The following is a 22274-nucleotide window of genomic DNA, read 5'->3' on the forward strand; positions in this document are numbered from 1 at the left end:
TAAGACTCTGAAATCATAAAATAGAAAGAAATTTAATTTTTAATTTTTCAATTACTTTTTTTTATTAACTTAACTTTTAATTCAATTAATTTCATTATACATTAACTTGTATCTTAAATTAAATTTTCAAGGTTATTAACTTTAACTTAGTTAAAAGAAAAAATTAACTTACCCAACCCTGTTACTTGCAGTTAGAAATTTACGATATCTGTTTTAAGAATGCCCAGTAGATAAAAATAACAGAAAGAGTTATGAATCTGTCCAATTGTAGTATATAATATATATGTCAAATTCGGTGATTGGCAAGCACTGATACAACTTTCATAAAAGCCAAAAATCTTTTTTTGTACGATACAGATAGAGTTCACTCTATTTTGCCTTCATATACTAATCATTGTTTTATGAACGTTTAATTTTATATTGTAGGATTTTAGTGTCTTATTTTTAATTTTTACATTAAATTCGATAATAAATGCTTTCTAATTTCTGTATGTATTGTGAAACATAGAATGCTTTGTCATTTTTACGTTTCTGATTTTAGTTTGTAAATACAAATTAAAATATATTTCTTTAAAGTATATATATATATATATATAGAAAATTTATTTTATTATTAAAAATCAATTTCAAATATATTTTATGGTACATGAGCACTAATAATAATTTATAAAAACAGTTTTTTAAAAGCAGGATAAAATTTCTATTCTTAAATAATTTATAGTATCAGATATATAAGCTTAGAATTTTATTATCTTTAAATGCTTTTATATAAAAATCAATACAGCAAAATAGTAAAAAGAGAAGACATATAAATGATTGAATAAAAAAATATGCAAATTTATTATAAACCATATAAAGGTATAGAATTCATCAATATTATAGGCAGATATATATGTAATATCAACAACATTCTTGATGTTATAAACTATATTTTATATTGCATGAAAATGTTACTGTTTTCGTAATAATATTATATGTTAAAAGCATGAACAATGTTAAAATGACTTAATTAAACAAAGCAGGATATCCTTTAATATTCTTCAGTCTTTCATATATAAACTTATCACATATTTTTGAATTCAACATTATTCAGCAACATCTGTTCATACTTAGGGTGCGGTCCACTTGACACTACAAATGATTCGAAGCGTTTGATTGACCAATCGGAAGAAAGAATTTTATTAATTGACTAATCAAAAAATGTTTCGAAGCATTTGTAGCATCAAGTACACCGTAGCCTAATTAGGTCCCATTTGGCTTATATATCCTAATAAGCTCTCTTGTAAGTGGAAGTATTTATATGCAATGAGATGATGAGACTAATAATATTTATATTTATTATTAGAAAACGCTATGTAGGTAAATTTTAGTGATAAAACAATCCATATGAACTATTTTGAGTGCAAATAAACTATTACATAACTTAAATAACATAGTCATTACTGATTTTTATTAAAAATTAGAGATATTTGTTCATATAGTAAAGACAGCCGTTAAATACAAGTGCTATTAATCATCTTTATGTAGTGATTAAATATTGTTATTAAAAAATGAATACATAAGCTTAAAATATATTTAAAAATCTTATTGTATCATTGCTATTTGCATGTAAAATGTTATTATGTTTTATCACATGTGCAATAAAAGTTTCATATTTCTGTCATGCAAAACTGCCGATATATGAAAGAGAGAGAAAAAAATGTAGAAAGATTAAAATTAGAAAGAAAATATATAATAAAATGGGATGCGTCTTTTTTTAAACTTCTGTTAGAGAGAAGCCTTAGAGTGGACATCTGACTATCATTAACGCACCAATATCTATTTTAGTCATATGGAAACAGTTTCGCAAAATAAATGTGGTACTATACCTAGATAGTATATGGAAATTTTGATAATCCTACAAAAAAGATTTAAAAAAGTTGAAATGCTAATTTTGCTTAAAAAAAGGAAGAATAAAATAAGTTTTTTTTTTAAGCATCGCATAAATGTAGAAATTTTACTGCATTTTAATTTTACATGATAATTATTATGCAATACTTTTGCCAAGAAAGAGAATATATATAAAGATTATATCAAGTCATCTATAATTAAGATATATAAATCGAATATATTTTTATATTTTCTAAATCATATATATTCACTTATAAATTAGATTACGTAGATTAAATATTAAATTACGAATTTTATGCTCAAAGATCTCCTTTTATTTTACGCTTGATTTGATTCTGTCAGGTTAGGTGGTTTTGACTTTTGAGTCCCATGGCTGCTCCATTCGTGACGTCATGACTGCCACGAATTTCACAGCAAAAGAGTGACACACATGCATTCAAAAATTTCACCTGTTTTATTTTTCTTCTCATTTTACTTCTAATTTAATAGAAAAAAAAAACAATCCCACGCACACGTAAAATATTTGTTTAAATTCTAAAATGTCCTTTTAACAAAATACAAGATTAGCTGTAACATCGAGAAATTTTGTACATATAACCTATAAAAAAGATTTCTTCATATTATGCCAAATGTTATGTGATACTTATGCTGACGCTTGAAATATTTAAAAACAGATCAGTTTTATAAACAACGTAAGTGATGCTCTATCCCTCACACTGCCGGACCGCATTAAAAACAGAAGAGCACTTCGCATGTTCTTCCCTTCAAAGGTTTGATGAGAATCCCACGTTTGTTTCGTAATGTCTTAATCGGCATCCCGATCGGGATTGCTTTCTGCGACACAGTCGGATATGTCGCGAGAGTGGAAGGAATCTCCATGCAACCTGCACTAAATCCAGACTTACGGTACTCTGATTACGTGTTTCTGAATCGCTGGACCATCCGGAATCAAGATATACAGCGTGGCGACATAGTGTGCGTTGTATCTCCCAAGGTGCCAAATCAAACCCTTATCAAGAGAGTTGTGGGACTTGCTGGCGATATTATAGGCACGCATGGATACAAGCTCTGTACCGTCCAAGTACGGATATGATATGTAGAAGTAATTATTGGATATATAACAATGAATAACAGTGCTTGGACTCTAACAAATTACTGACAACAATACTAACTTAGTATTGTTATCCTTTAAATATTTGTAAACTAATTTTCATACGAATACAGGTACCAGAAGGACACTGCTGGTTGGAAGGAGATCATGTTGGACATTCTATGGACTCTAATACCTTTGGGCCAATATCTTTAGGTCTGGTAACAGCAAAAGCTACTCATATAGTTTGGCCGCCAAATCGATGGCAACAGTTACATTCTACAAAATCCAATCATGAGAGCTGTTAGTTTTGTAAAGAGATTGCAGTGGGAATTACCTGGTACTGTTTTCAGGTAAAAGTTTACCCTCTAAAATTTTTAGAATAAATCTCATTCTGAAGAGTGAAATCTCACCCTTAAAGATTGAAAATTGAATAATTTTTTTAGGTTAGCTTAATTTTTACTCTTAAAGTGAGATTCCACTCCAAGAATTTAGAGAGTAATCATTGCTACTTTAGCTTATAATAAAAATAGTTACAATAGAAATTATTATGCACAGACATGGCTTAACCATAGGAGATGTTGATAACGATGGTGATAATGAATTAGTTGTTGGTACTGCTGAAGGAGAACTTTATATCTTCAAGGTAAATATATTAATGATTACTTAAAATTATACCTTTCAAAACTATTAATATTTGCTCTTATATAATAGGGATCAGAATTATGGCAGAAAATCACTGGCCTTGGTCTTATAACTAGCGTAGCAATTGGAGATATTTTTAATTACGGACGTAATGCACTAGTTGTTATCTGCGGTGATGGATGGACACATATATTTTACAGTCCCAGATCTGTTAATCCTAACAACTCTAACATACTTACAGGTCAACATATCAGTAAAGATACAAACGAGCAAGACAATTTCAAAACAAGTACTGGTAAGTCTGAAAGATAGAGTAAGAAAGTAGGTCTTTTAGAAAGATATACTTTATGAAATAACAGAAGATTTAGGGAATTCTCATAAAATATGTATGTGCAGATACAGGAAATTCTCAAAGTACAGAGCATATTGACAATACTAATGAAATTAATGAACTCTCTGGGAAAATGGAATGTGTACATGTACAAAGAATCCCAACTAATACAAAAATAGTACTGATAGCTGACGTCGACAAAGATGGTGCTAATGAGATGATTCTTGGTCTGACGGATCGTGTCGTGAGATCTTACAGATGGTCAAGTAATGCTGACTTGGAAACAGGAAAATTAGTTGGCCTAAATAAGTGGGAGTGCACTAATCAAATAGGAACGGTTACGTTACAAGTATGTAATATTGAAATAAAGTCCCTTCTTGACAGTTGTAAGCTAAAGTAATAAAGTTCTATTCCATTTTATTAAAATATAGACTCCATTATTTTATTGTATAATTATTATTTGTATTTTTCCATATTGTTATATTGTTATCTGGTTAGACATTTATAACAGTTGTTATGCTGAAGCTTAATTATCTCATTTGCATATTTCTATTTTCTCTTGTAACTTTATACGAACCTATTCTATGTTATAAAAAATGAAATTATATATTATTTATCATATAATATGAATTGTTATGTAAATAGATAAAAATTTTTAGCATACTGGTGATGGTACGCCAACTCTACTGGTTGCACAACCTGGTGGCACATTCATGCGAATTAAGTGCAATCCTGAAGATTGTCAATCAAAGAAAAGTTCATGCGAAGCTGTAGATTATCAGACATTAGGAATATCTAGGATGCGCAATCAAAATATTTCGACGGAGATTATTGGAGATTTAGAACCAGGAATAACGCCATTTATTTCCACTATTGAATCTAAAATGTCTAGTTACGTACCTAAAGATAAGTTGCCAAAGCACAATTTTACAGATGATAGCCAATTAGACAGAAAAACCTTCAAACCTGCATCGCTCGAGTTCAAAAGAAACAACTCACAGCCAGCGTTTCGAAAAAATAGCCTGGATATGGCTGGCGAGTATGGTAAAGATTTTACAACAGAAAATCAAGGCTCAGTTAGATTTTATAATCCCGTTGAGTCTTCAAGCACTGATGAAATGGATGGCAACTTTATCGGTGGCAATGATATTCTCGGAGAATATAATAATAAAACTATGAAAGAAACATTATTACCATCTTTTACAAATTTTTCCAACAATAAGAATGAAAATAATAGTAATAATAATAATAGCAACAATATCAGTAAATTGAATCAAGAAAAAGAAATCACAAAAGATGATACAGATTCAAACAATAAAGTCATCAGTGAAAGTGCTCCGAAGGGAAAACCTTATGCCTTAGCAACGCTTGATGGAACTATTATGTTAGTACAGGATGAGATTATTTTATGGTAAGCAATCCTTCGTAGCGATATTTAGATACATCTGAATAATTACGAATATATCGCATTGTTCTTTTCTTACAGGGCTATGCAGGTAGATCATCAGATATTCGCTCTATGTCGACTGGATGTCACAGGCGATAATTCCGACGAGATAATAGCTTGTGCCTGGGATGGTCAGACCTATATCTTGGATCAGCAACGACATAGTGTACGCTTTCAATTTGAGGAACCAGTCAGAGCTTTTTGCACGGGAAATTACAGCGTGATTCCGGGAACGTCTAGTCCTAGTCTGGTGTACAATACTTTCAACAACAAGGTTTTCATTTGTATATAAGTCTATATATGTGAATTAATTAATATCATTCATGATTATGACAATGGTAATTATATTTTCTCCCAGATTTGTCTTTATTACGATGTTACTCTGCCGAGCATGACGATCACTTCTCTGAATCCCATGAAGGACTTCGAATCTGATGAAACACAAGTCTTAGAGAAATTATTAGGCGAGTGTAATGTAAATGAGAAACAGCAAAAGATGCAACAGTTAACTGAATGGTTGTTGTATGGCGTACATTAGTATATAGTAAGCAAATATAATTATGTGTACAGCGTGATTCTTATATAACAATATATGTATTTTAAGAATCGCCCTGTATAGACAAAAATGTATAATAAAACATGCATATTCTGGTACATGTGTTAAATCATTATTCTTTTTTTCTTTTAATATTTACATTTTAAAAAATTATTTAATTATAATTTTATTGATTTATAAAAATAAATCAACAAATATTTATATGTATCGAAATGCATCTAATAACTATTACACAAATTGATATTACTGTGTAACTATTATACAAATTAATATTATTTCTAATAAATTATGTTTCTACTTCGGTATCTCATGTTCAATAGCAATTATATATGCGATCGTTCTATGGGTTACATCACTGTGTTATCGCGAAGGATATACGATCAGTCTACAAATTTTTGGCAAACAAGCAATTGGCGATGTCGGCGATGAAATTAATTTTGGCGTAGAGTGCAACATACAGACGCCTATTTAAGGATTCTCGTCTATTTGTCAAGTAGCGTTTTATCTACAGTGCCATAAATCAGACTAACACCACGCTGAATGTCGGCCCAACATATAGGTTTCTCATTGCACATCATCATTGCAGTGGGTATACAGATTTCGTCCGGTACTTTTCCAAATTACAGCGAAATTTTATTATTCAATATATACATGATTAGATCGTGGATGCGTAAACGATTTTTCGGAATTGAATCACCTTATTCCCGGCGCAGTGCAATAATCTAGACACTAATGCAGAATTCAGATCGCTGTACAGTGTGAAGGAAATAATCGATATGTACGTATAATTTATAATTGATAATAGCATCCGCAAAAAATTTAGACAGAATTTTGAATAGGATTGTCTAAAAACCTGTTCTTTTTAACTGAACTTCTTGCAAGGTTCATCTTTCCTCTTTTTCTTTTCACATTGCAAAGAAAAAGAGTAAAGATAAATTGTGTACACACATACAAGAAGTTCATCTAAAAAGAACAGACCTTAAGTTTATATTTCCATTTGAATGCAAAATAATGGGATAATTTATTTAAATTGAAAAGTGAATTAAGAAATTTTTAATAATAGTATTATTAAAATATAAACTATTGGGAATATTTCCAGTCTAACAACTCAGTTTAAGTCAGAATGCACATATGTAACAGGAAATCAATACATAATTTCAACCTTTAACTTTGTAGTTTTTCTATATAAAACTTCATATGTGAGATAATCTAGCGATTATTCCTTCTAACTATATAATCTTGAAACGCGGATATTCTCTAAAATAGTTAATAACCGCGGATCTTTTGAACTAATGAATTCAGAATGACCGTCAATGGCACAGAACCGTTTTTCGTGGGCCAGGAGTTGAAGGAACTTACTTTCGGATGGACCGATTATACTCTCTTTGCCGGTCTGCTGGGCATCAGCATGCTCATCGGCATCTACTTCGGTTTCTTCAGCACAAAGCAGAATAACACCACCGAGTATCTACTCGGCGGCAAATCCATGTCCTTTCTTCCGATTAGTATGAGTCTGATGGCAAGGTGATTTAAAAAATGTTTCACACATTTCTCTTATCGTTGTTCTCGATAATTTTTATTTCTTGAGTTTAGTTTTCTTACATAAAATTCGCATCGTGTATAAAAACACTTTGAGTTAAATTAGGTATTCAAAACCTTTACAAATTTATAAAACGTTTAGAAAAATCATCAAATATGTTTTCAACTGCATAATTTTTTGGTTTATTTTAGAATTAATTCTTAATATAAATAAAAAAATATGCATAAAAATATTTCTCAAAAACGCAGAATGTAAGGCGTGCCTAAATGTCTTTATGTTGTTTTTGCTTTCTGACGATTTTACCTAAAAAACTAAAATAAATATATTTAGGGAAGGCTGAAATATATTAGATAAGAGAAAATAACGAGTTAAAATTAAAAAAGTCTTAACTAAGAATATTTGGCTACAATTTTTTCTAGTCAAGCTTCATGTTAATAGTCTGTTAAAATTGAATTAAAATTGATTAAATTAAGAATTAGATTTTATTATTTATTAATGGAAGTTTAACTCGCAAAAAATCCCTCCACTTTTAACTAATCATTTACAAATTATTTGGATATATTTTTATATTAAAAATTTTGCCGACGAAAAATTAATTTCAAATTGGTAACAAATTGTATTTAAGGAGGTTGTAAGGGCACAAAACACATATATTAATATTTTCGCTTTAAACAAACTACATACATTTGAAAGTTGTGTTCATAACATTTTGGTTTTATTGAGCAACACATTTTTATAGATTATTTATTTTATTTGTTATTAGTTTTATTGTTATAAACAAAAATTGTTAAAATAATAAGAAAAATCTAAATGTTTTTATATAAATATATTAAGTACTAAACATAACTTATGCAAAGTTTCATTGAGATTCACCATTAGTTTATAACAAATAACAAATTTTATTTATTTACTGAACAATTAATGTCTGCATCTCAAGATAACTTTACAAAAATATTGTTGAATTTCTAGAGTATTTATATTTAAAAAATTGAGATTTTTTATCATTATTTTATAATACATTTTCATATATTTATATTAGAGTACAAATTTAAAAAATACTACTTATTTAAATAACTTTTGATCCAGATGGTCAATTGTTTCTATTTTTTTTTGTTATTAAATGAAATTTAGAATAGTCTGTAATTTTTTCAAGTAGTTCTTAACATATTGCATTTGCCTTACAACCTCCTTAAATAAATTGAAACATATGTTAGGACAATTTCTATGATATTTAATTGTTAATAATATCAAGAAAAAGATCTATTTCTAATGAAGATAAAATCCATTTCAGTCACATATCGGGAGTGTCTTTGCTTGGTGTTCCCTCCGAAGTGTATCAGTACGGAACTCAGTACGCGGCATGCATTTTCACATCCTTCATAAGCTGTTTCATAATCGTACGCGTATACCTACCGGTATTTTACAAGCTACAGTTGACGAGCACTTTCGAGTATCTGGAAATTAGATTTGCCAGGCCGGTCCGACAATTAGCGTCCTTTCTCTACACCCTTGCGCTGGTGATCTATGTACCGTTGATAATCTACGTGCCGGCATTAGCCTTTTCGCAAGCGACCGGGATGAATCTGCATTACGTTGCACCAGTGATATGTATGGTGTGCATCTTCTACACAACTATCGTAAGTGATACAGACTTTTCAATTATAATTGTTATTAAAACTTGCGACATATCGTGATGAACGTTTATTGGTCTATTGAAGATCATATGAACTCTGTGTATTACTTTTTGAATGTTTTGAGAGTGAAAGCGTTCAATATTTTTGTAGATTTGTGTTTCTTGAAACATTCTTATGATGTTCAATAAACATAGACATTCGCGTGTATTCAAACGAAGAATGTTAGACATTGTTATCGTCAGGATTGAGAAAGCTACTTTCTAAAAGTAGTTACAGTTACAGTTTTTTATTCCAAAAAGTAATTAGTTATTGTTATAAGTTACCGATCCTGAAAAGTACACGTTAAATTACAGTTACTTAAAAGGTAACAAGGCTGAAAGTTACTTTTCAATTATTTTTCTGTTAATTTTTGCATTGCTATTTTAAATATAAGAACTGCTAACATTGTTAAATTATTTTCTTTATTATACCAAACATTTGATATATTATACGCCATATTAATTTATAAAAAATTACTATACAGTTGAAATCAAAACGATAAATTCATGTACTAGAGATACAGATATTTATAGAATGATCAGAGATAAAGATATATTGCAAATTGCAACCACAAAATACAATCACTGATCGTTCACTGATTCATTTCGGTCAGTCTATATGCTGACGAATAAGTATATAAAGTAACTATAGAAGTAACTATTAAATTAGTTATTAATTACCAAAAAAATGTAACTAAGTTAAGTTACAGTCAGATGGAACAAAAGGAACGAAGTTAACAATTATTGAAAAAAATTACAATTATTGAAAAAAAGTAGTTAACTGTATATAACTTCGTTATGAGTTGCCTTCCAACCCTGGTTACCATCTATTAACATTTGCACACATATTAAAACAGAGGATTTTCTAAGGTCGTAAAAAGCTCACGTCTAGATAATTAGAAGGTCATGAAACCGGGATGAGAGTTTTCATACGCGTCATCTTGCAGCCGTGACGTTATCGGAGAATATCACAATCTAATTAAATGAAATGTTCCGCTGCGACGACTATCAAATAAACAATTATTTAGAGTGGAATTACCTGAATTTGCTCAATACGATCTTATCAGTTTCGCAGGTTACTGGTTTATTTACGATGCAGTATCGCACCAATAAAGTAACGACTACTTTGCCACGCCACTTGAATAAAGTATACAAAAACAATGACGAAATTGACAGCTATTTGTCTTCGTCTTGCACTTGTTTGAATAATAGTACGCTGGATAATAATATGCGTGCGAAAAGTGCATAGGTTGTGCATCGCTCTGCTTTGAAGAGATAATTCCAATATCTTTTGAAGATTCGCGATAAAGAAGAGTAAACTTCTTGTAAGCTTATTATACGCGATAACATCAACATTTGCTGACGATTATTCTTTTTCATACAATACACAAGCTTACACGGTTTTATTGAAGTATCTAAAAATTATTACACATAGATACACAGTTCTAAAAATAATTGTGTAAGACATTTATTAAACTGTTGTTAGAATGTCAATGCTTTTTGCAATATTATCATCACACACATGCTCGAGTATTCTATATAATTATTTTGATCAATATACATATAAATAAAAAAAACAGTTTGCTAAACTATCTAAAATGTTGGCTAAATATTTAAATAATTTTGTTAAATTATCAAAATAACATTTCATTTTTTTGCTATTTGTCTTATTATATTGTTTGATTGAAAATCAAGCTCGTATTAACGCAATATAACAAGACAAATGGCAAAAAAAAATATTATTTTGATGATCCGAGAATTTTCATATCTATCTTAAACTAAAATTCTAGATACTTTTGTAACTGTTCTTTCTGTGCAGACAGTTTGAATAATTATGTTACTGTTTATACAATTTACTAACTATGCAACTACTGTAAAATCGATATTATTATTAAAATATTACTGTACGGGATGCGTGGGTCTTTTGATATACGATGAAATTCATGTCGAAAACGATTTATAAAATACATATATCGTAGTATTGCAGTGTAACATTATTATGCAATTGTGTTACGATCTCTCCCCTGGGTTTACGTTTCACCGACTCCCCGATCGTTTGATTCTGTGCACGTCGTGTCGTGACTGACACTGATACCTTTATTGTGTGCGAGTAAGCTCTCTTTGAAAAAAAAATGTATGTCTTATACAGGGAGGTCTGAAGGCTGTCGTATGGGCGGATACGATTCAGATGACGGTAACTGTCGGAAGTCTCATTGCTGTTTTGATATTGGGAACAATTGCCGTAGGCGGCGTTAGCGAGACCTGGAGGATAGCCGAAAAGGGTGGTAGAATTGTATTTTGGAAGTAAGAGAACAGGTGTATTTTTTATGTTATAATTTATTAATGAGAGAGAGAGAGAGAGAGAGAGAGAGAAAGTCACATCATTCGTTAATTAAAACTGAACATAAGTCAAGGAACATTACGTGTGAATTCGCGTATTGCATCAAGAATCTGTATTCAAACCAGATTTGTCGAATGCAAACTGATCTCGGAAAGTCAGCAACTCGCGTTACTTCTAACGCGTTCGTTTCCATTTTCGTAGATATTAAATTGTATTTTTCAATCTCTTAGGTATCAAATTTAAAACGCAGTGTCAAATTTAAAATTTTACTCATAAGCGTTGGATTTTAACGCACGTTAGTTTTTCTTACAATTGTTTTGCCATCGCGTTCTCCTACATTAGATTTTTATAGTAATGCACTGACATATAGCAGGAGTATATAATATGTTTGCTTAATGCTTGCTGCAGTAAAGTTTACAAAATATAATTATAATGTGCCCAGAATGCAATTATGATTTTAATTATATAACTTATTGTTAAAACGTTAATATCGCGGTATATTTTTTACTGTAATTAAAACTAATTTTCAATCTAATATTGTCATATTAACTATAAATTAATATTCTATTGATATTTTTTTTATCCCAACTGGCTAATATTTTCAATTCTCTTTCATACAGCATGGATCCCAGTCCTTTCACCAGAAATTCATTTTGGGGCATGTCAGTGGGAATGGTAATGGCATGGCTGGCATCGTTGGGCATCAGCCAGGTTTCTATGCAAAGATTTCTTGCAGTACCTACTATTGAGGAAGCACAAAAGTAAGTTTGTAATGAAATATTTGCTTTCCTTGAATTATTTGTTGTAAGTGGCATCGCTGAAACGCTGGATAGTTTCAAATGAAAACCTCAAAGATAGGATTTTGTCGCGAATAATATAAAAAATTTTAAGTAAAAAATATTACACGATAAACAAATATTCTCGTAATTGAAAAATAAGATACTGAGTGATCAAAAACATAAGATAAACTAATAAGATAAATGAGTATAAATAAACGCTATGTTCCGTGAAAAGTAGAAATCTGAATGGGAAAAATAAGAATAAATGGTATTGTTTTATGTGTTTCACACATTTTTGCAGATCGGTATGGGTCCTGGCTGTGGGTTTAATATTCGTAAAAATGATTTCCGTTTTCACCGGCCTTATAATGTACGCTAGATATCACAAATGCGATCCTATAGCTGTACACGTAAGTTTTGACTCCGTTTTTTTTATTAGTCTTTATCGTATTCTAAGCTGCACGCTAAGTGCGTAAATAAGACTTGTGAGATACCAAAAGAAGCTTTGAAACTTAAAAAGATGGCAGAGGCGATATAAGTATACTAAACTGAAGTTAAAAAAATATAAGCAAATGACTGTACTATTGAGTTGCCGAAAGATAGTAATTTTATTTTAAATTTAGTCAGAGACGGTTAATAAAGTATTTTACTTAACTTGAAAATTATACAAGTACCTTCGCTGTTCTTGATAATGTAAGATAATATTTAAAGAAGAAATTACTCATTTTTCAAAAGAACGGACATCTTGGCTAACAATATATTTTTTCAAAATTTTATTTTTTCTGAGATTCTAATATAATTGATGTCTTTTTTAACTCTTGAACAGTGTAAGAGATGAAAGTCATGATAAAATTTCTTCGAAATTTATTAAAAAGTAAACTTTCTTAATTAGATTTATCGTATCATTAAACTCTTTCCTGAAATTTTTTTTACCTTATCTTCAACGATACTCACATCATAAAAATGCAATAAATCGTGTAATTAAAGTAAGATTAAAAAGTTGAGCAATTAAGGATTAAACGAATCGCCTTTCGTGAAAATTGTAGTGAAGAAAATTACCTTGTTTTTAGGTGGTAGCAAGGAGCGACAAGATATTACCGTATTACGTACTAGACGTAGCCGCGAATGTTCCGGGACTTCCTGGCCTCTTTCTCGCCGGTCTGGTGAGCGCTGGACTCTCGACGATGAGCGCTGGACTGAACACAGTCGCCGGCACGATTTACGAGGATTTCATCGATCCCTGGATGCCAGAAAGCAACAAAGAGACTAAAGCCGCCAACATTATGAAGGTACAAAGACGGAATATATTGCGGTTCGAAATCGCAAGGAAAATAAGAGACTCGATCTTGGCTTCTCCTTTGTTTTTTGAAAAGCAATATCGTTAAGCAAGAGATTCGCTAAACAAATAAAAATAGAAACAATTCGGGAATGTACATTTCCCTCTTCATTTCCGAAATTATAAATACGCGAATTATAAATAGCGATTCCAGAACGGTTTATATCATTCTTAGGCCACGGTGGTAATCCTAGGCACCTTATGCGTGGGCATGGTATTCGTCATGGACCGTCTCGGCGACATCTTTCAACTATCTCTGACTCTGACCGGTATCACCGCCGGTACCATGACGGGTCTGTTCTCGTTGGGGATGTTGGTACCCTGGGCGACGGCCAAGGGAGCGGTGGTCGGCGCAGTGGTCTCGATGACGACGATGCTCTGGATCATCGTCGGCGCACAATGGCATATGGCTAATCGCAGTCTCTACTACGAACCGCTTCCTTCCTCCACGGAGGGTTGCGTGAATATGTCCGGTCTATTTAATCGTACAACCACAACAACGCAGAATCCTATACAAGTCGAATCTGTGGACGAACCTTTCTTCATGTATAGGATATCCTTCATGTATTACACGCTATTGGGGGCCTTAATCGTGATGGTGATCGGCACGATAGTCAGCTTCATCTGCGGCGCTGCTGATATAAGGAATATCGACCGAGATTACTTCCCACCGTTTATAACGAGGTCTGTATTTAAGTACCTACTTCATTACGAAGTATAAATTTTCATTTAATATGTTTTGAAGTAAAAAGAAACAAAAATATTTCCTTCTAATTCTTTTTAATCAAAATTGATAAGCAAATACATTTTATTTATTCATACTATATACTATATTCTAAAATTGACGGAAAGAAGATATATTAACACATTTCAGATAGCAACTTGTCTATATTGCTATTGGCATGTTGCTCATATTATGATATTATGTGATGCTATCAGAATTGTAGCAATTACTGAATCCGCATTTATTGGCAAATTAATTCACAATATGACAACTTCAAATAGTAATTTACCGAGAACTTTGAAATCGTCATCGTCAAAATTCATACTATTGTTGCTACATTGTTATAATAATTTATAGGATCACACAATGCCATCCCAATCAGAAATGATAATGAAATCGACGTCGATTTGATGTTTTCGACGTCGTTCGATGTCAAATCGACGTCGATTCGATATCGATTTCATTGTCATTTCTAACTGGGATTATATTACTGATAACGCAAGATAACTTATTTGATACTATCTTATCTTGCCGTAAAAAAAACTGTTGGCAATACATATACATCGTTGCCAACGTGTTTCAATGTCGATATACTTAAAATAATTGAAAAGAATATACGGCAAGTTGCCAGCATTATAAGCAGTCACAGATTTGTGCGATTTTACTGAGATCCGCTTGGTTATCTGGGATTCTTATAATAAAAAAATTTATCCTTTTTAATTTTGTTGTTCAGGCGTACTCTGGTCAGATGATTGCATTAAATATTAAAGTTCGTTTATTGGACTCAACTTATTTTGAATGTATTTTTATCGCGTTTGATAATTTATGCATTTATATTACATCTTTATTTTCTTTACTATATCTTTATCCACATGTTTTTATCATTTTCAGATTTATGCCACCAAAAAAATATATGGAAGTGTCGTTGCATACGGTGCCAACAGCATTGATAACTAATCCAGAGAAAGAAGAATTAAAATCTTGAAACATGTATATTTTATTCCAAACCTTATCTCTTTTCCGTGACCGTACAAGACTTTATTACAGTAAAACACACATGCACATATAATATATATGTGCTTAAACGTACGGAATATCGTTTGATTACACGTTCTCCGCAATAATATTCTCTACATACTCTACAACATATTAGTACGTAAGACATCCTGTCGAAATCTGTTCTGCCAAACTATTATAATTCTTAAGCCAGTAAAACTTTCAGTATATCAACATTTTGATACAGAGATGTTTAGAAAGAGATTTCCGTAAAGCGTCTAAGAAAGAAAGCTTCAATCAATAAATCCTTAACAACATAAATTGTTCGGAGACAGCGATCGACAGACAAGCGGACGCATTTGCCAAGAGATAACTGCATCTAACTGGCTCGTCCGGAGTTGAAAGCACCCATTAGAACGTCGATGAGGGTGTCAAATTGACTAGATTATATATCTGCCCCACGCATCTCAATACAAACAAGTCCCTGCCATCTGAAACATCTGGAGGAACGATGCCTATCGGATTAGAGCCGAATGTAAATGCCGCGGGAGTTTTTTGTCGAGTCATTCGTCGAGTCTCTCTTTAAAATCCGCGGTGGATCGATCGGTGCCGGAGCGTGCTTCGCGTGGAGCGGACTCGTAATAAATTTCGAAGACTTTTCACGTCTCACGAGACGCGCGAGGCCACCGATTTGACTCACGGGACCAGGTTTATCGTTTCGAATCCGAAATGACGAAAGGGAAGACCCTTATCAGCGATCGCCGACTTGCAGACGAAAGAAACCCCGATCGACTGTCCCGCGCGGGGAACATTCCACATCTCCAGCCGAGAAACGACGCTTCTGTCTCGAAGCGGCGACCACATTCCACCGCGGAGCGGTTTTATTTTATTAGACTGAAAGGTGTCAAATATAGGCGGCAGGGACCCATCTACTTACATACCGATGCGCGAGTTTCGGGGAACCCCCTCCGCCTGTCCCCTTTCTATCCGGTCTGATTTCAACGTGTGGGTAAAATCCCGAACTGAGAACCCGGCTTGCATTGTGGGCCGGGTGACAGATTTTTGACAGATTCTGTCTGATTTGGTGTCGAGTGACAGACCTGAGAGGCCCGATCGTGCAGCCTCCTCGTAGTTGACGTTGTCGTATCGCCCCTCTTTACACCAAGTATCTCTTGAAAGCGGCGCTTGATTATGCTCCGCCCCAAGTAATCCTTCGTACCAATTATTATTTTTATATTTATAAAATTAGGATAGAACGATTGAAAGTGAATTTGAAGAAAAAAGTAAGCCTATACCGAAAGCAAAAAATTAATGCATTAAATTTAGAATTAAAAAGTAAAATTATACGTAATAAAATTACAAACATTAAAAATCTTATGCACAAAAAATATTAATCAATCTGTTGTTCGAAAAATTAATTAGATGTTTAATGCAAAGCCAGTGTAACTGATAGTCAACTCATCTTCTGTAGTCTAATTTACTCACTCGTATCAATGTACTCAATTTATTTCATTATTTTTAATCTTTACGGGAAAGCTACTATAATGACGCTAAAACAGTATCATACGAGTATCATATTATGATAAGAAGTAATAATTTATAACAAATCTTACTCAAGAAAAGCCTATAAGAATTTAAAAATAGATCCTCATCCTTTAAAGATTAATACTTAATTCAGTATAATTTATTTTAATTTTCTTTTTCGTCTTATTTTTCTCTGAGATGCACATATTATGTATATATGTACAATGAATACAGCCAGAAACATTATAGAAAAACGTAAGGCAGTAAGACGTAAGCGGTAAAAGAATCAATTACAATAGAAGATGTAAAGCAATGATCTTACGTTCTTTACTGCGATTCGTTTACTGCTTACATTTTACTGCCTTATATTTTTCTATGTGTTTCTAACTTATGTATGTGTATGTTTACGTATATGTGCTTGAGGCTTAACTGTTGTAAACAAAAATCAGTGTCATATTTCAAAATTAATTATAACTTGTGTACACCTAGCAAAAAATATTATATATAATTATGACTTTCTATTTTACACCTCTTATATTTTCATGGCTTTAAAGAGCCTTTCACACATGCTTTAGTTCTGCGCCCCTGGCTCACTCCGCCGGATTTTCGCTGCGGGCCTGCACATAGGTTGAAGACAAATTTCCAGCTTTGGATCGCAGCTACTATACGGTCAAGGTTTCTGGGGAGCCACTGTATACCATGCGAAACGATCATAAAAGACCAGGGAGCTGTCGTGTGGGATACGGCTTATTTTGGCGACAATGCGCACGGTCAGGCGCTAGCATAAAGACGCATAATGCACCCCGCTAACGTGAAAATTATTCTGTCAAACATTCGGGCGTTGGATTTATACGGGACATGCCCTTTCGGAAAGTTCACGCCAATCACGATCCACTTTGGCAGATGCCGAAAGGATTTCTCGGTCAATGAGATGCACGCCGATCTACCCTGTCGCCAATATTATTAGACAAGGTTGCTGCACATGTCACGCATGATGTTCAGTTCTTAAATAGTCGATTCAATATGTATTTTCTGATAATACTTCTTCAGAGTTCAAAATAACAATGAGTTATTATTACTAATCGTGTAAGATTGAAAGAAAAAAAAAGTTGAGATGGTATCACAAAAAACTCTGCATTTTTACAATTTTAAATAAACATATTTTAATAATTAAAATTTTTTTACTTAAAATTAACATTTAAATAGTAAGTTATAATTCATTTTTATATAATATAGTTCCAATATTAACAAGCAATTTTCGTACCTTATCGCGTTATGATACACGCTATCATGAGTGCGGAAAATAAAATTGAAATATTCGATTGACTTACTCGAAAGACTCCTAAATTCTTCGTCTTCGATTACTATTACTGTTTTCGTTGTAAAAACTGTCGCGTGACGGAGCGTGCACAATAGCTTCGAGAAGCGAAACGAGAAACGAGACGAGAAGCTACAAAACAGCTCCCACCAGCCGACACGCGGAATATTGTGACGTTTCTTTTCCGAGTGACATTCAATTTCCAGGCTGGTAACGTCTCGTACCCCCCAACCGCACGCACTGTATATACCTACTATAGAATAGAGAATACGATATGCCAGTGAATCCCCAACCTCCCCCTTTTCATAGCGTCGATGCAGCTCCTCTAGGCACAGCCGGGGTGCTCTTTCGTAGTAAATACAAACAAACAACAATTGGCCTCCGTTTCTGCCCACGAGACTGACAGGCGAACAGAAGGTATATCGTATGTAATACAGGGACGATCATAACCGGCAGTTTCAACGTGATTCTTCGGGTTTATACTTGGAAATTTGTGTCGAAAAGCCAATCTTTTATTATTTCGAAGATTCAGCATTGGGAATTCTTATCGTACTTTTCTCAAATAAAATGTAATTTTATAATAAGACAGACAAATATTATAACCGATTAATGTAAAATAAAACCATTTTAGAGAATTTCGATTGTAATAATTTTCAATTAAAGTGCCATGCATTTTGAAGTTCAATTGCAAAATAATAATACTTTAACAAAATTCTCAGACCTGCTATACTTTTAATCTAATTAACTTAATTTTTAATTTAAATAAAAAATCTATTTATAAATCAAATCTCAAATCTTTTATCTAGAAGAGTATATGTATTGCGTTTTATTTATTCTTTTTTTTTTATATTACCATTATTCTCGTGCCTATTGACAAAAAAATAATGTTTGGTCAAACAGGAAAACTGACTGTTCCTTTCTCAACTGCATTGTATAACCCTACAAGTTTATATACGAGCAGAATATGATAGACACACATACACACATATCTCTTCAAACAAAAAAAAAATATATATATGTATGGAGCGTGCAAACGTGTACATACAGAATACTGAGTACTCTAAAAGTTAAGGGCTGATTCCTCATACAAATTAGAGACGAAAACTTCATATGATCATATGTTAGAAACGGTTTAACGATACGAGGTGCCAAAGTTAAAGAAAAAATTTCGTATTTTTCCAAAAAATTTCAAAATCACTGGAGTTATTTCAAAGAAACTTTAAACATATACAAAATTATCAATATTGTCATATTTGAAGTTTTCGTCTTAAATTTTTTTATGTAAGAAATTAATTACCCTTTAAAATTTTTTAAAGTATTAGTATTCACTTGGTATACATGTATCCATACATATGTATATTTGAATCGAAACAAATCACAAAGAAAGCAGTTCAAATAGACATTAAAGATTTATTAGGAAATCAAACATTAATTTTTTATAATATTATTAAACAATAATCTCAAACTTTCCAATACGTCCTCTGTGATTTATGTTGATCGCTAAATAAATTAAAAATTTTTCAATTTCGATTAAAACGTAATCTTCAATTTGTGTAATTTATTCACTAGGGATTCTAAAGTCATCTGTATTACCGATTAAACGCAATAATTTTTGTATAACAATTACCTTTTTCATCGTTTATATAAATTTAAAAATCAATTTCCAGGATTTAAGCATATGCATTAATACGTATTTGTGAGGTGGAGTTTATGTCGAGAACGAAAAAATATTGTTTACATTGAGATCTTTACCATTTCTTAGTCCAATATGCAGGATCGGATAAATGTTTCTGCCATCCCTAGGGTAGTGAAATTTTTGCCGCCCCCATTCAACTTTTGAACAACCACGTCGGCGAAACGAATACTTAAAAAAAAAGGTTGTCTGCAGGGATTGAGGAACTTTACCTCTATCTATGTTGCAAAATTATCAATAAAATCGTAGTGTCGAAAATGGATATGATACATATCCGTACTAACAGGAACTGACAGGATTGGCTTTTATTAGAACGAATACGCACCACATCCGTTATCCGTTTTGGTGCGCTGGCATTGGTAAAAGTGTTGCACTACCGACGAGAAGGGTCTAAGAGTGCCGTCCCATGAGAGGAAATTTACAGCGGAACGGAACAGCGAGACCAATCATAATCGCAAAAAAGAAAGCAGAGTAATGACTGCAGAGTTGTGATTGGTCACGCTGTTCCGTTCCACTGTAAATTTCCGCTCATGGGACGGCATCCTAAGCACAAAGATGACCGTAACCATGGTGGAGACAAGGGGTCTGTTCTTTTTGGCTGAACTTTGCGCTCCAACAGGAAAGAAGAGGAAGAAAGATGAACTGGTGCAAAAGTTCAGCCAAAAAGTATAGGCCTAAGGTGTTGTATTGCGCATAAATATGGCGGCACGGCCAATTAAAAATCGTCCCTAAATGCTAGCACGACTTTTATAAAAATAAATAAAAATAATCATATATATAAAAACTATTACTAAACAAACTAAACTAAAAATTAATAAAAACTAAATAATAATATGTAAAAATTCAAAACCATAAAATCGAATAGTCAAACGTTACATTCACAGTTGCAAATAGGGACGCCATTATTGTGCTACTGCGAATCTTCGGGAATACAGCACCTTGTCTAATTCCACAATGACCGTAACTGAATCGTGGAACGTAAGTCGTAGTTGTGGGTTGACCAAAACATTGTCCGTTGACACCTACGACTACGACTCATGTTTCACTACTCAATTATGACCATCTTTGTGCTGAAGCCCATATTGTTAACAATCTGTGTTCATATATACGATTTTTTATTCAATATAAATTTGTTCACAATTAACTTCACCTTTAAAAGTATTATATTCTAAAAGATCAAGTGTCTATGTATACTCTATAAATAATACAAAGTTTTACAAAAAATTAAGGTTTAAAATTCCTATTTAACTTGTATTTATGTAGGATAATAATTGTGAAAATGGCAAATTTTTTTCAATAGATTTGACATTTAGAAACTGAAAGGCATTTCTTGAACTTATAAATTTCTCCTCCATTACTGTCATAAAATATAATAAAAAAAGATATTGTTCATCCTTAGAATACAACTTTTCGTCTTATATAATATATTTATTTTGTTAACGTTTTTGATTCGGTTAGTTCTTATGTTACAAGTATAGAAGTATAGAATAAAAGAAGGCAACAAAATAAACCTGTTTCAACTACGTACGGTACTGTATTTTTAAATGTGAATGCTAGTATAAATTTAATAATAAATGAAGACAAAAATATTGATCTTATGTCTCACCTAAGTTTGGAAAATGATCTACCATGGTAGAAAAAGTTACTTCATAGAACAGCTTGTATTATATATGTATACTATTATTTTTTAAAATTTGATAGATTTAATTTCTACATTAACATAAAATAATATCTAAAATTTTTTCAGGTAGAATGCATACATAAAAACCAGGTCGAAGATACATACCTACAATTTCAAATAATTCAACGTTTGAATTTTTCCATTACTTTCATTTGTCTGCCATTTTACCATTTTATAATTAAGTTGAGGACCCGCGGAAAACGTAATATCGGACGAATTGAGAAGTGAGTTCGCCCGTTTCTCTAATATGTCGTGCGCAAATATACATACATGATATTCTGTCGACATAGCGCTATACATTCGACGAAAGAGAAAAGATACATGGTGTTTCAGTAGTGAGGTAAATCGTGCAAAGAAAGTTACGATATACATTGCCTGGCTCCGGACCGTCGCGTCGCGCAGAAAGGGTTACGTTTATTCTCATGTAAAACGCGTTCCTGTAGATCTCTCGAAAATACGATATACTTTTCCGAATATAACCTTTTAAAAAAAACAAGCTAACAAGAAGAACAGTTCCATGTTGGCGTGTCTTTTCATAGATAATAGAAAATTGAATTTTCGAGGTATAAATGGAGTATAAAATATTATATATTAAAATATTAATAATTAATATTAATAGTATTGTCATAACCAATTTTTAATAAGTTTATTTTGACAAAGGAGCAATCGAGAAACCAGTGTTTTCGTGGTCTATTCTTTTATGTTTACAAT

The 22274-nt window shown here is 32.2% G+C and overlaps 2 protein-coding genes across 2 annotated transcripts; both read left to right on the forward strand.

The window, feature by feature from the left end:
* The first annotated feature begins 3190 nt into the window (after nt 1–3190).
* LOC108769640 (integrin-alpha FG-GAP repeat-containing protein 2) lies at nt 3191–5976 on the forward strand. The gene is made up of 7 exons (XM_018520728.1): nt 3191–3333; nt 3539–3626; nt 3695–3920; nt 4022–4305; nt 4616–5367; nt 5443–5677; nt 5762–5976. The coding sequence occupies exons 1-7, from the start codon at nt 3275–3277 to the stop codon at nt 5939–5941; spliced, it is 1824 nt and encodes a 607-aa protein (XP_018376230.1). The 5' UTR covers nt 3191–3274; the 3' UTR covers nt 5942–5976.
* Nucleotides 5977–6534: 558 nt separating this feature from the next.
* Nucleotides 6535–16629, forward strand: LOC108769644 (sodium-coupled monocarboxylate transporter 1). The gene is made up of 9 exons (XM_018520734.1): nt 6535–6737; nt 7262–7483; nt 8791–9136; nt 11321–11475; nt 12133–12273; nt 12593–12701; nt 13362–13580; nt 13803–14311; nt 15243–16629. Exons 2-9 carry the CDS (start codon nt 7263–7265, stop codon nt 15334–15336), a joined length of 1794 nt encoding a protein of 597 aa, XP_018376236.1. The 5' UTR covers nt 6535–6737; nt 7262; the 3' UTR covers nt 15337–16629.
* Nucleotides 16630–22274: the final 5645 nt, after the last annotated feature.

This window comes from Trachymyrmex cornetzi, unplaced genomic scaffold, assembly GCF_001594075.2.
Source record: "Trachymyrmex cornetzi isolate Tcor2-1 unplaced genomic scaffold, Tcor1.1 scaffold92, whole genome shotgun sequence".
In the NCBI taxonomy this organism is placed as follows: domain Eukaryota; kingdom Metazoa; phylum Arthropoda; class Insecta; order Hymenoptera; family Formicidae; genus Trachymyrmex; species Trachymyrmex cornetzi.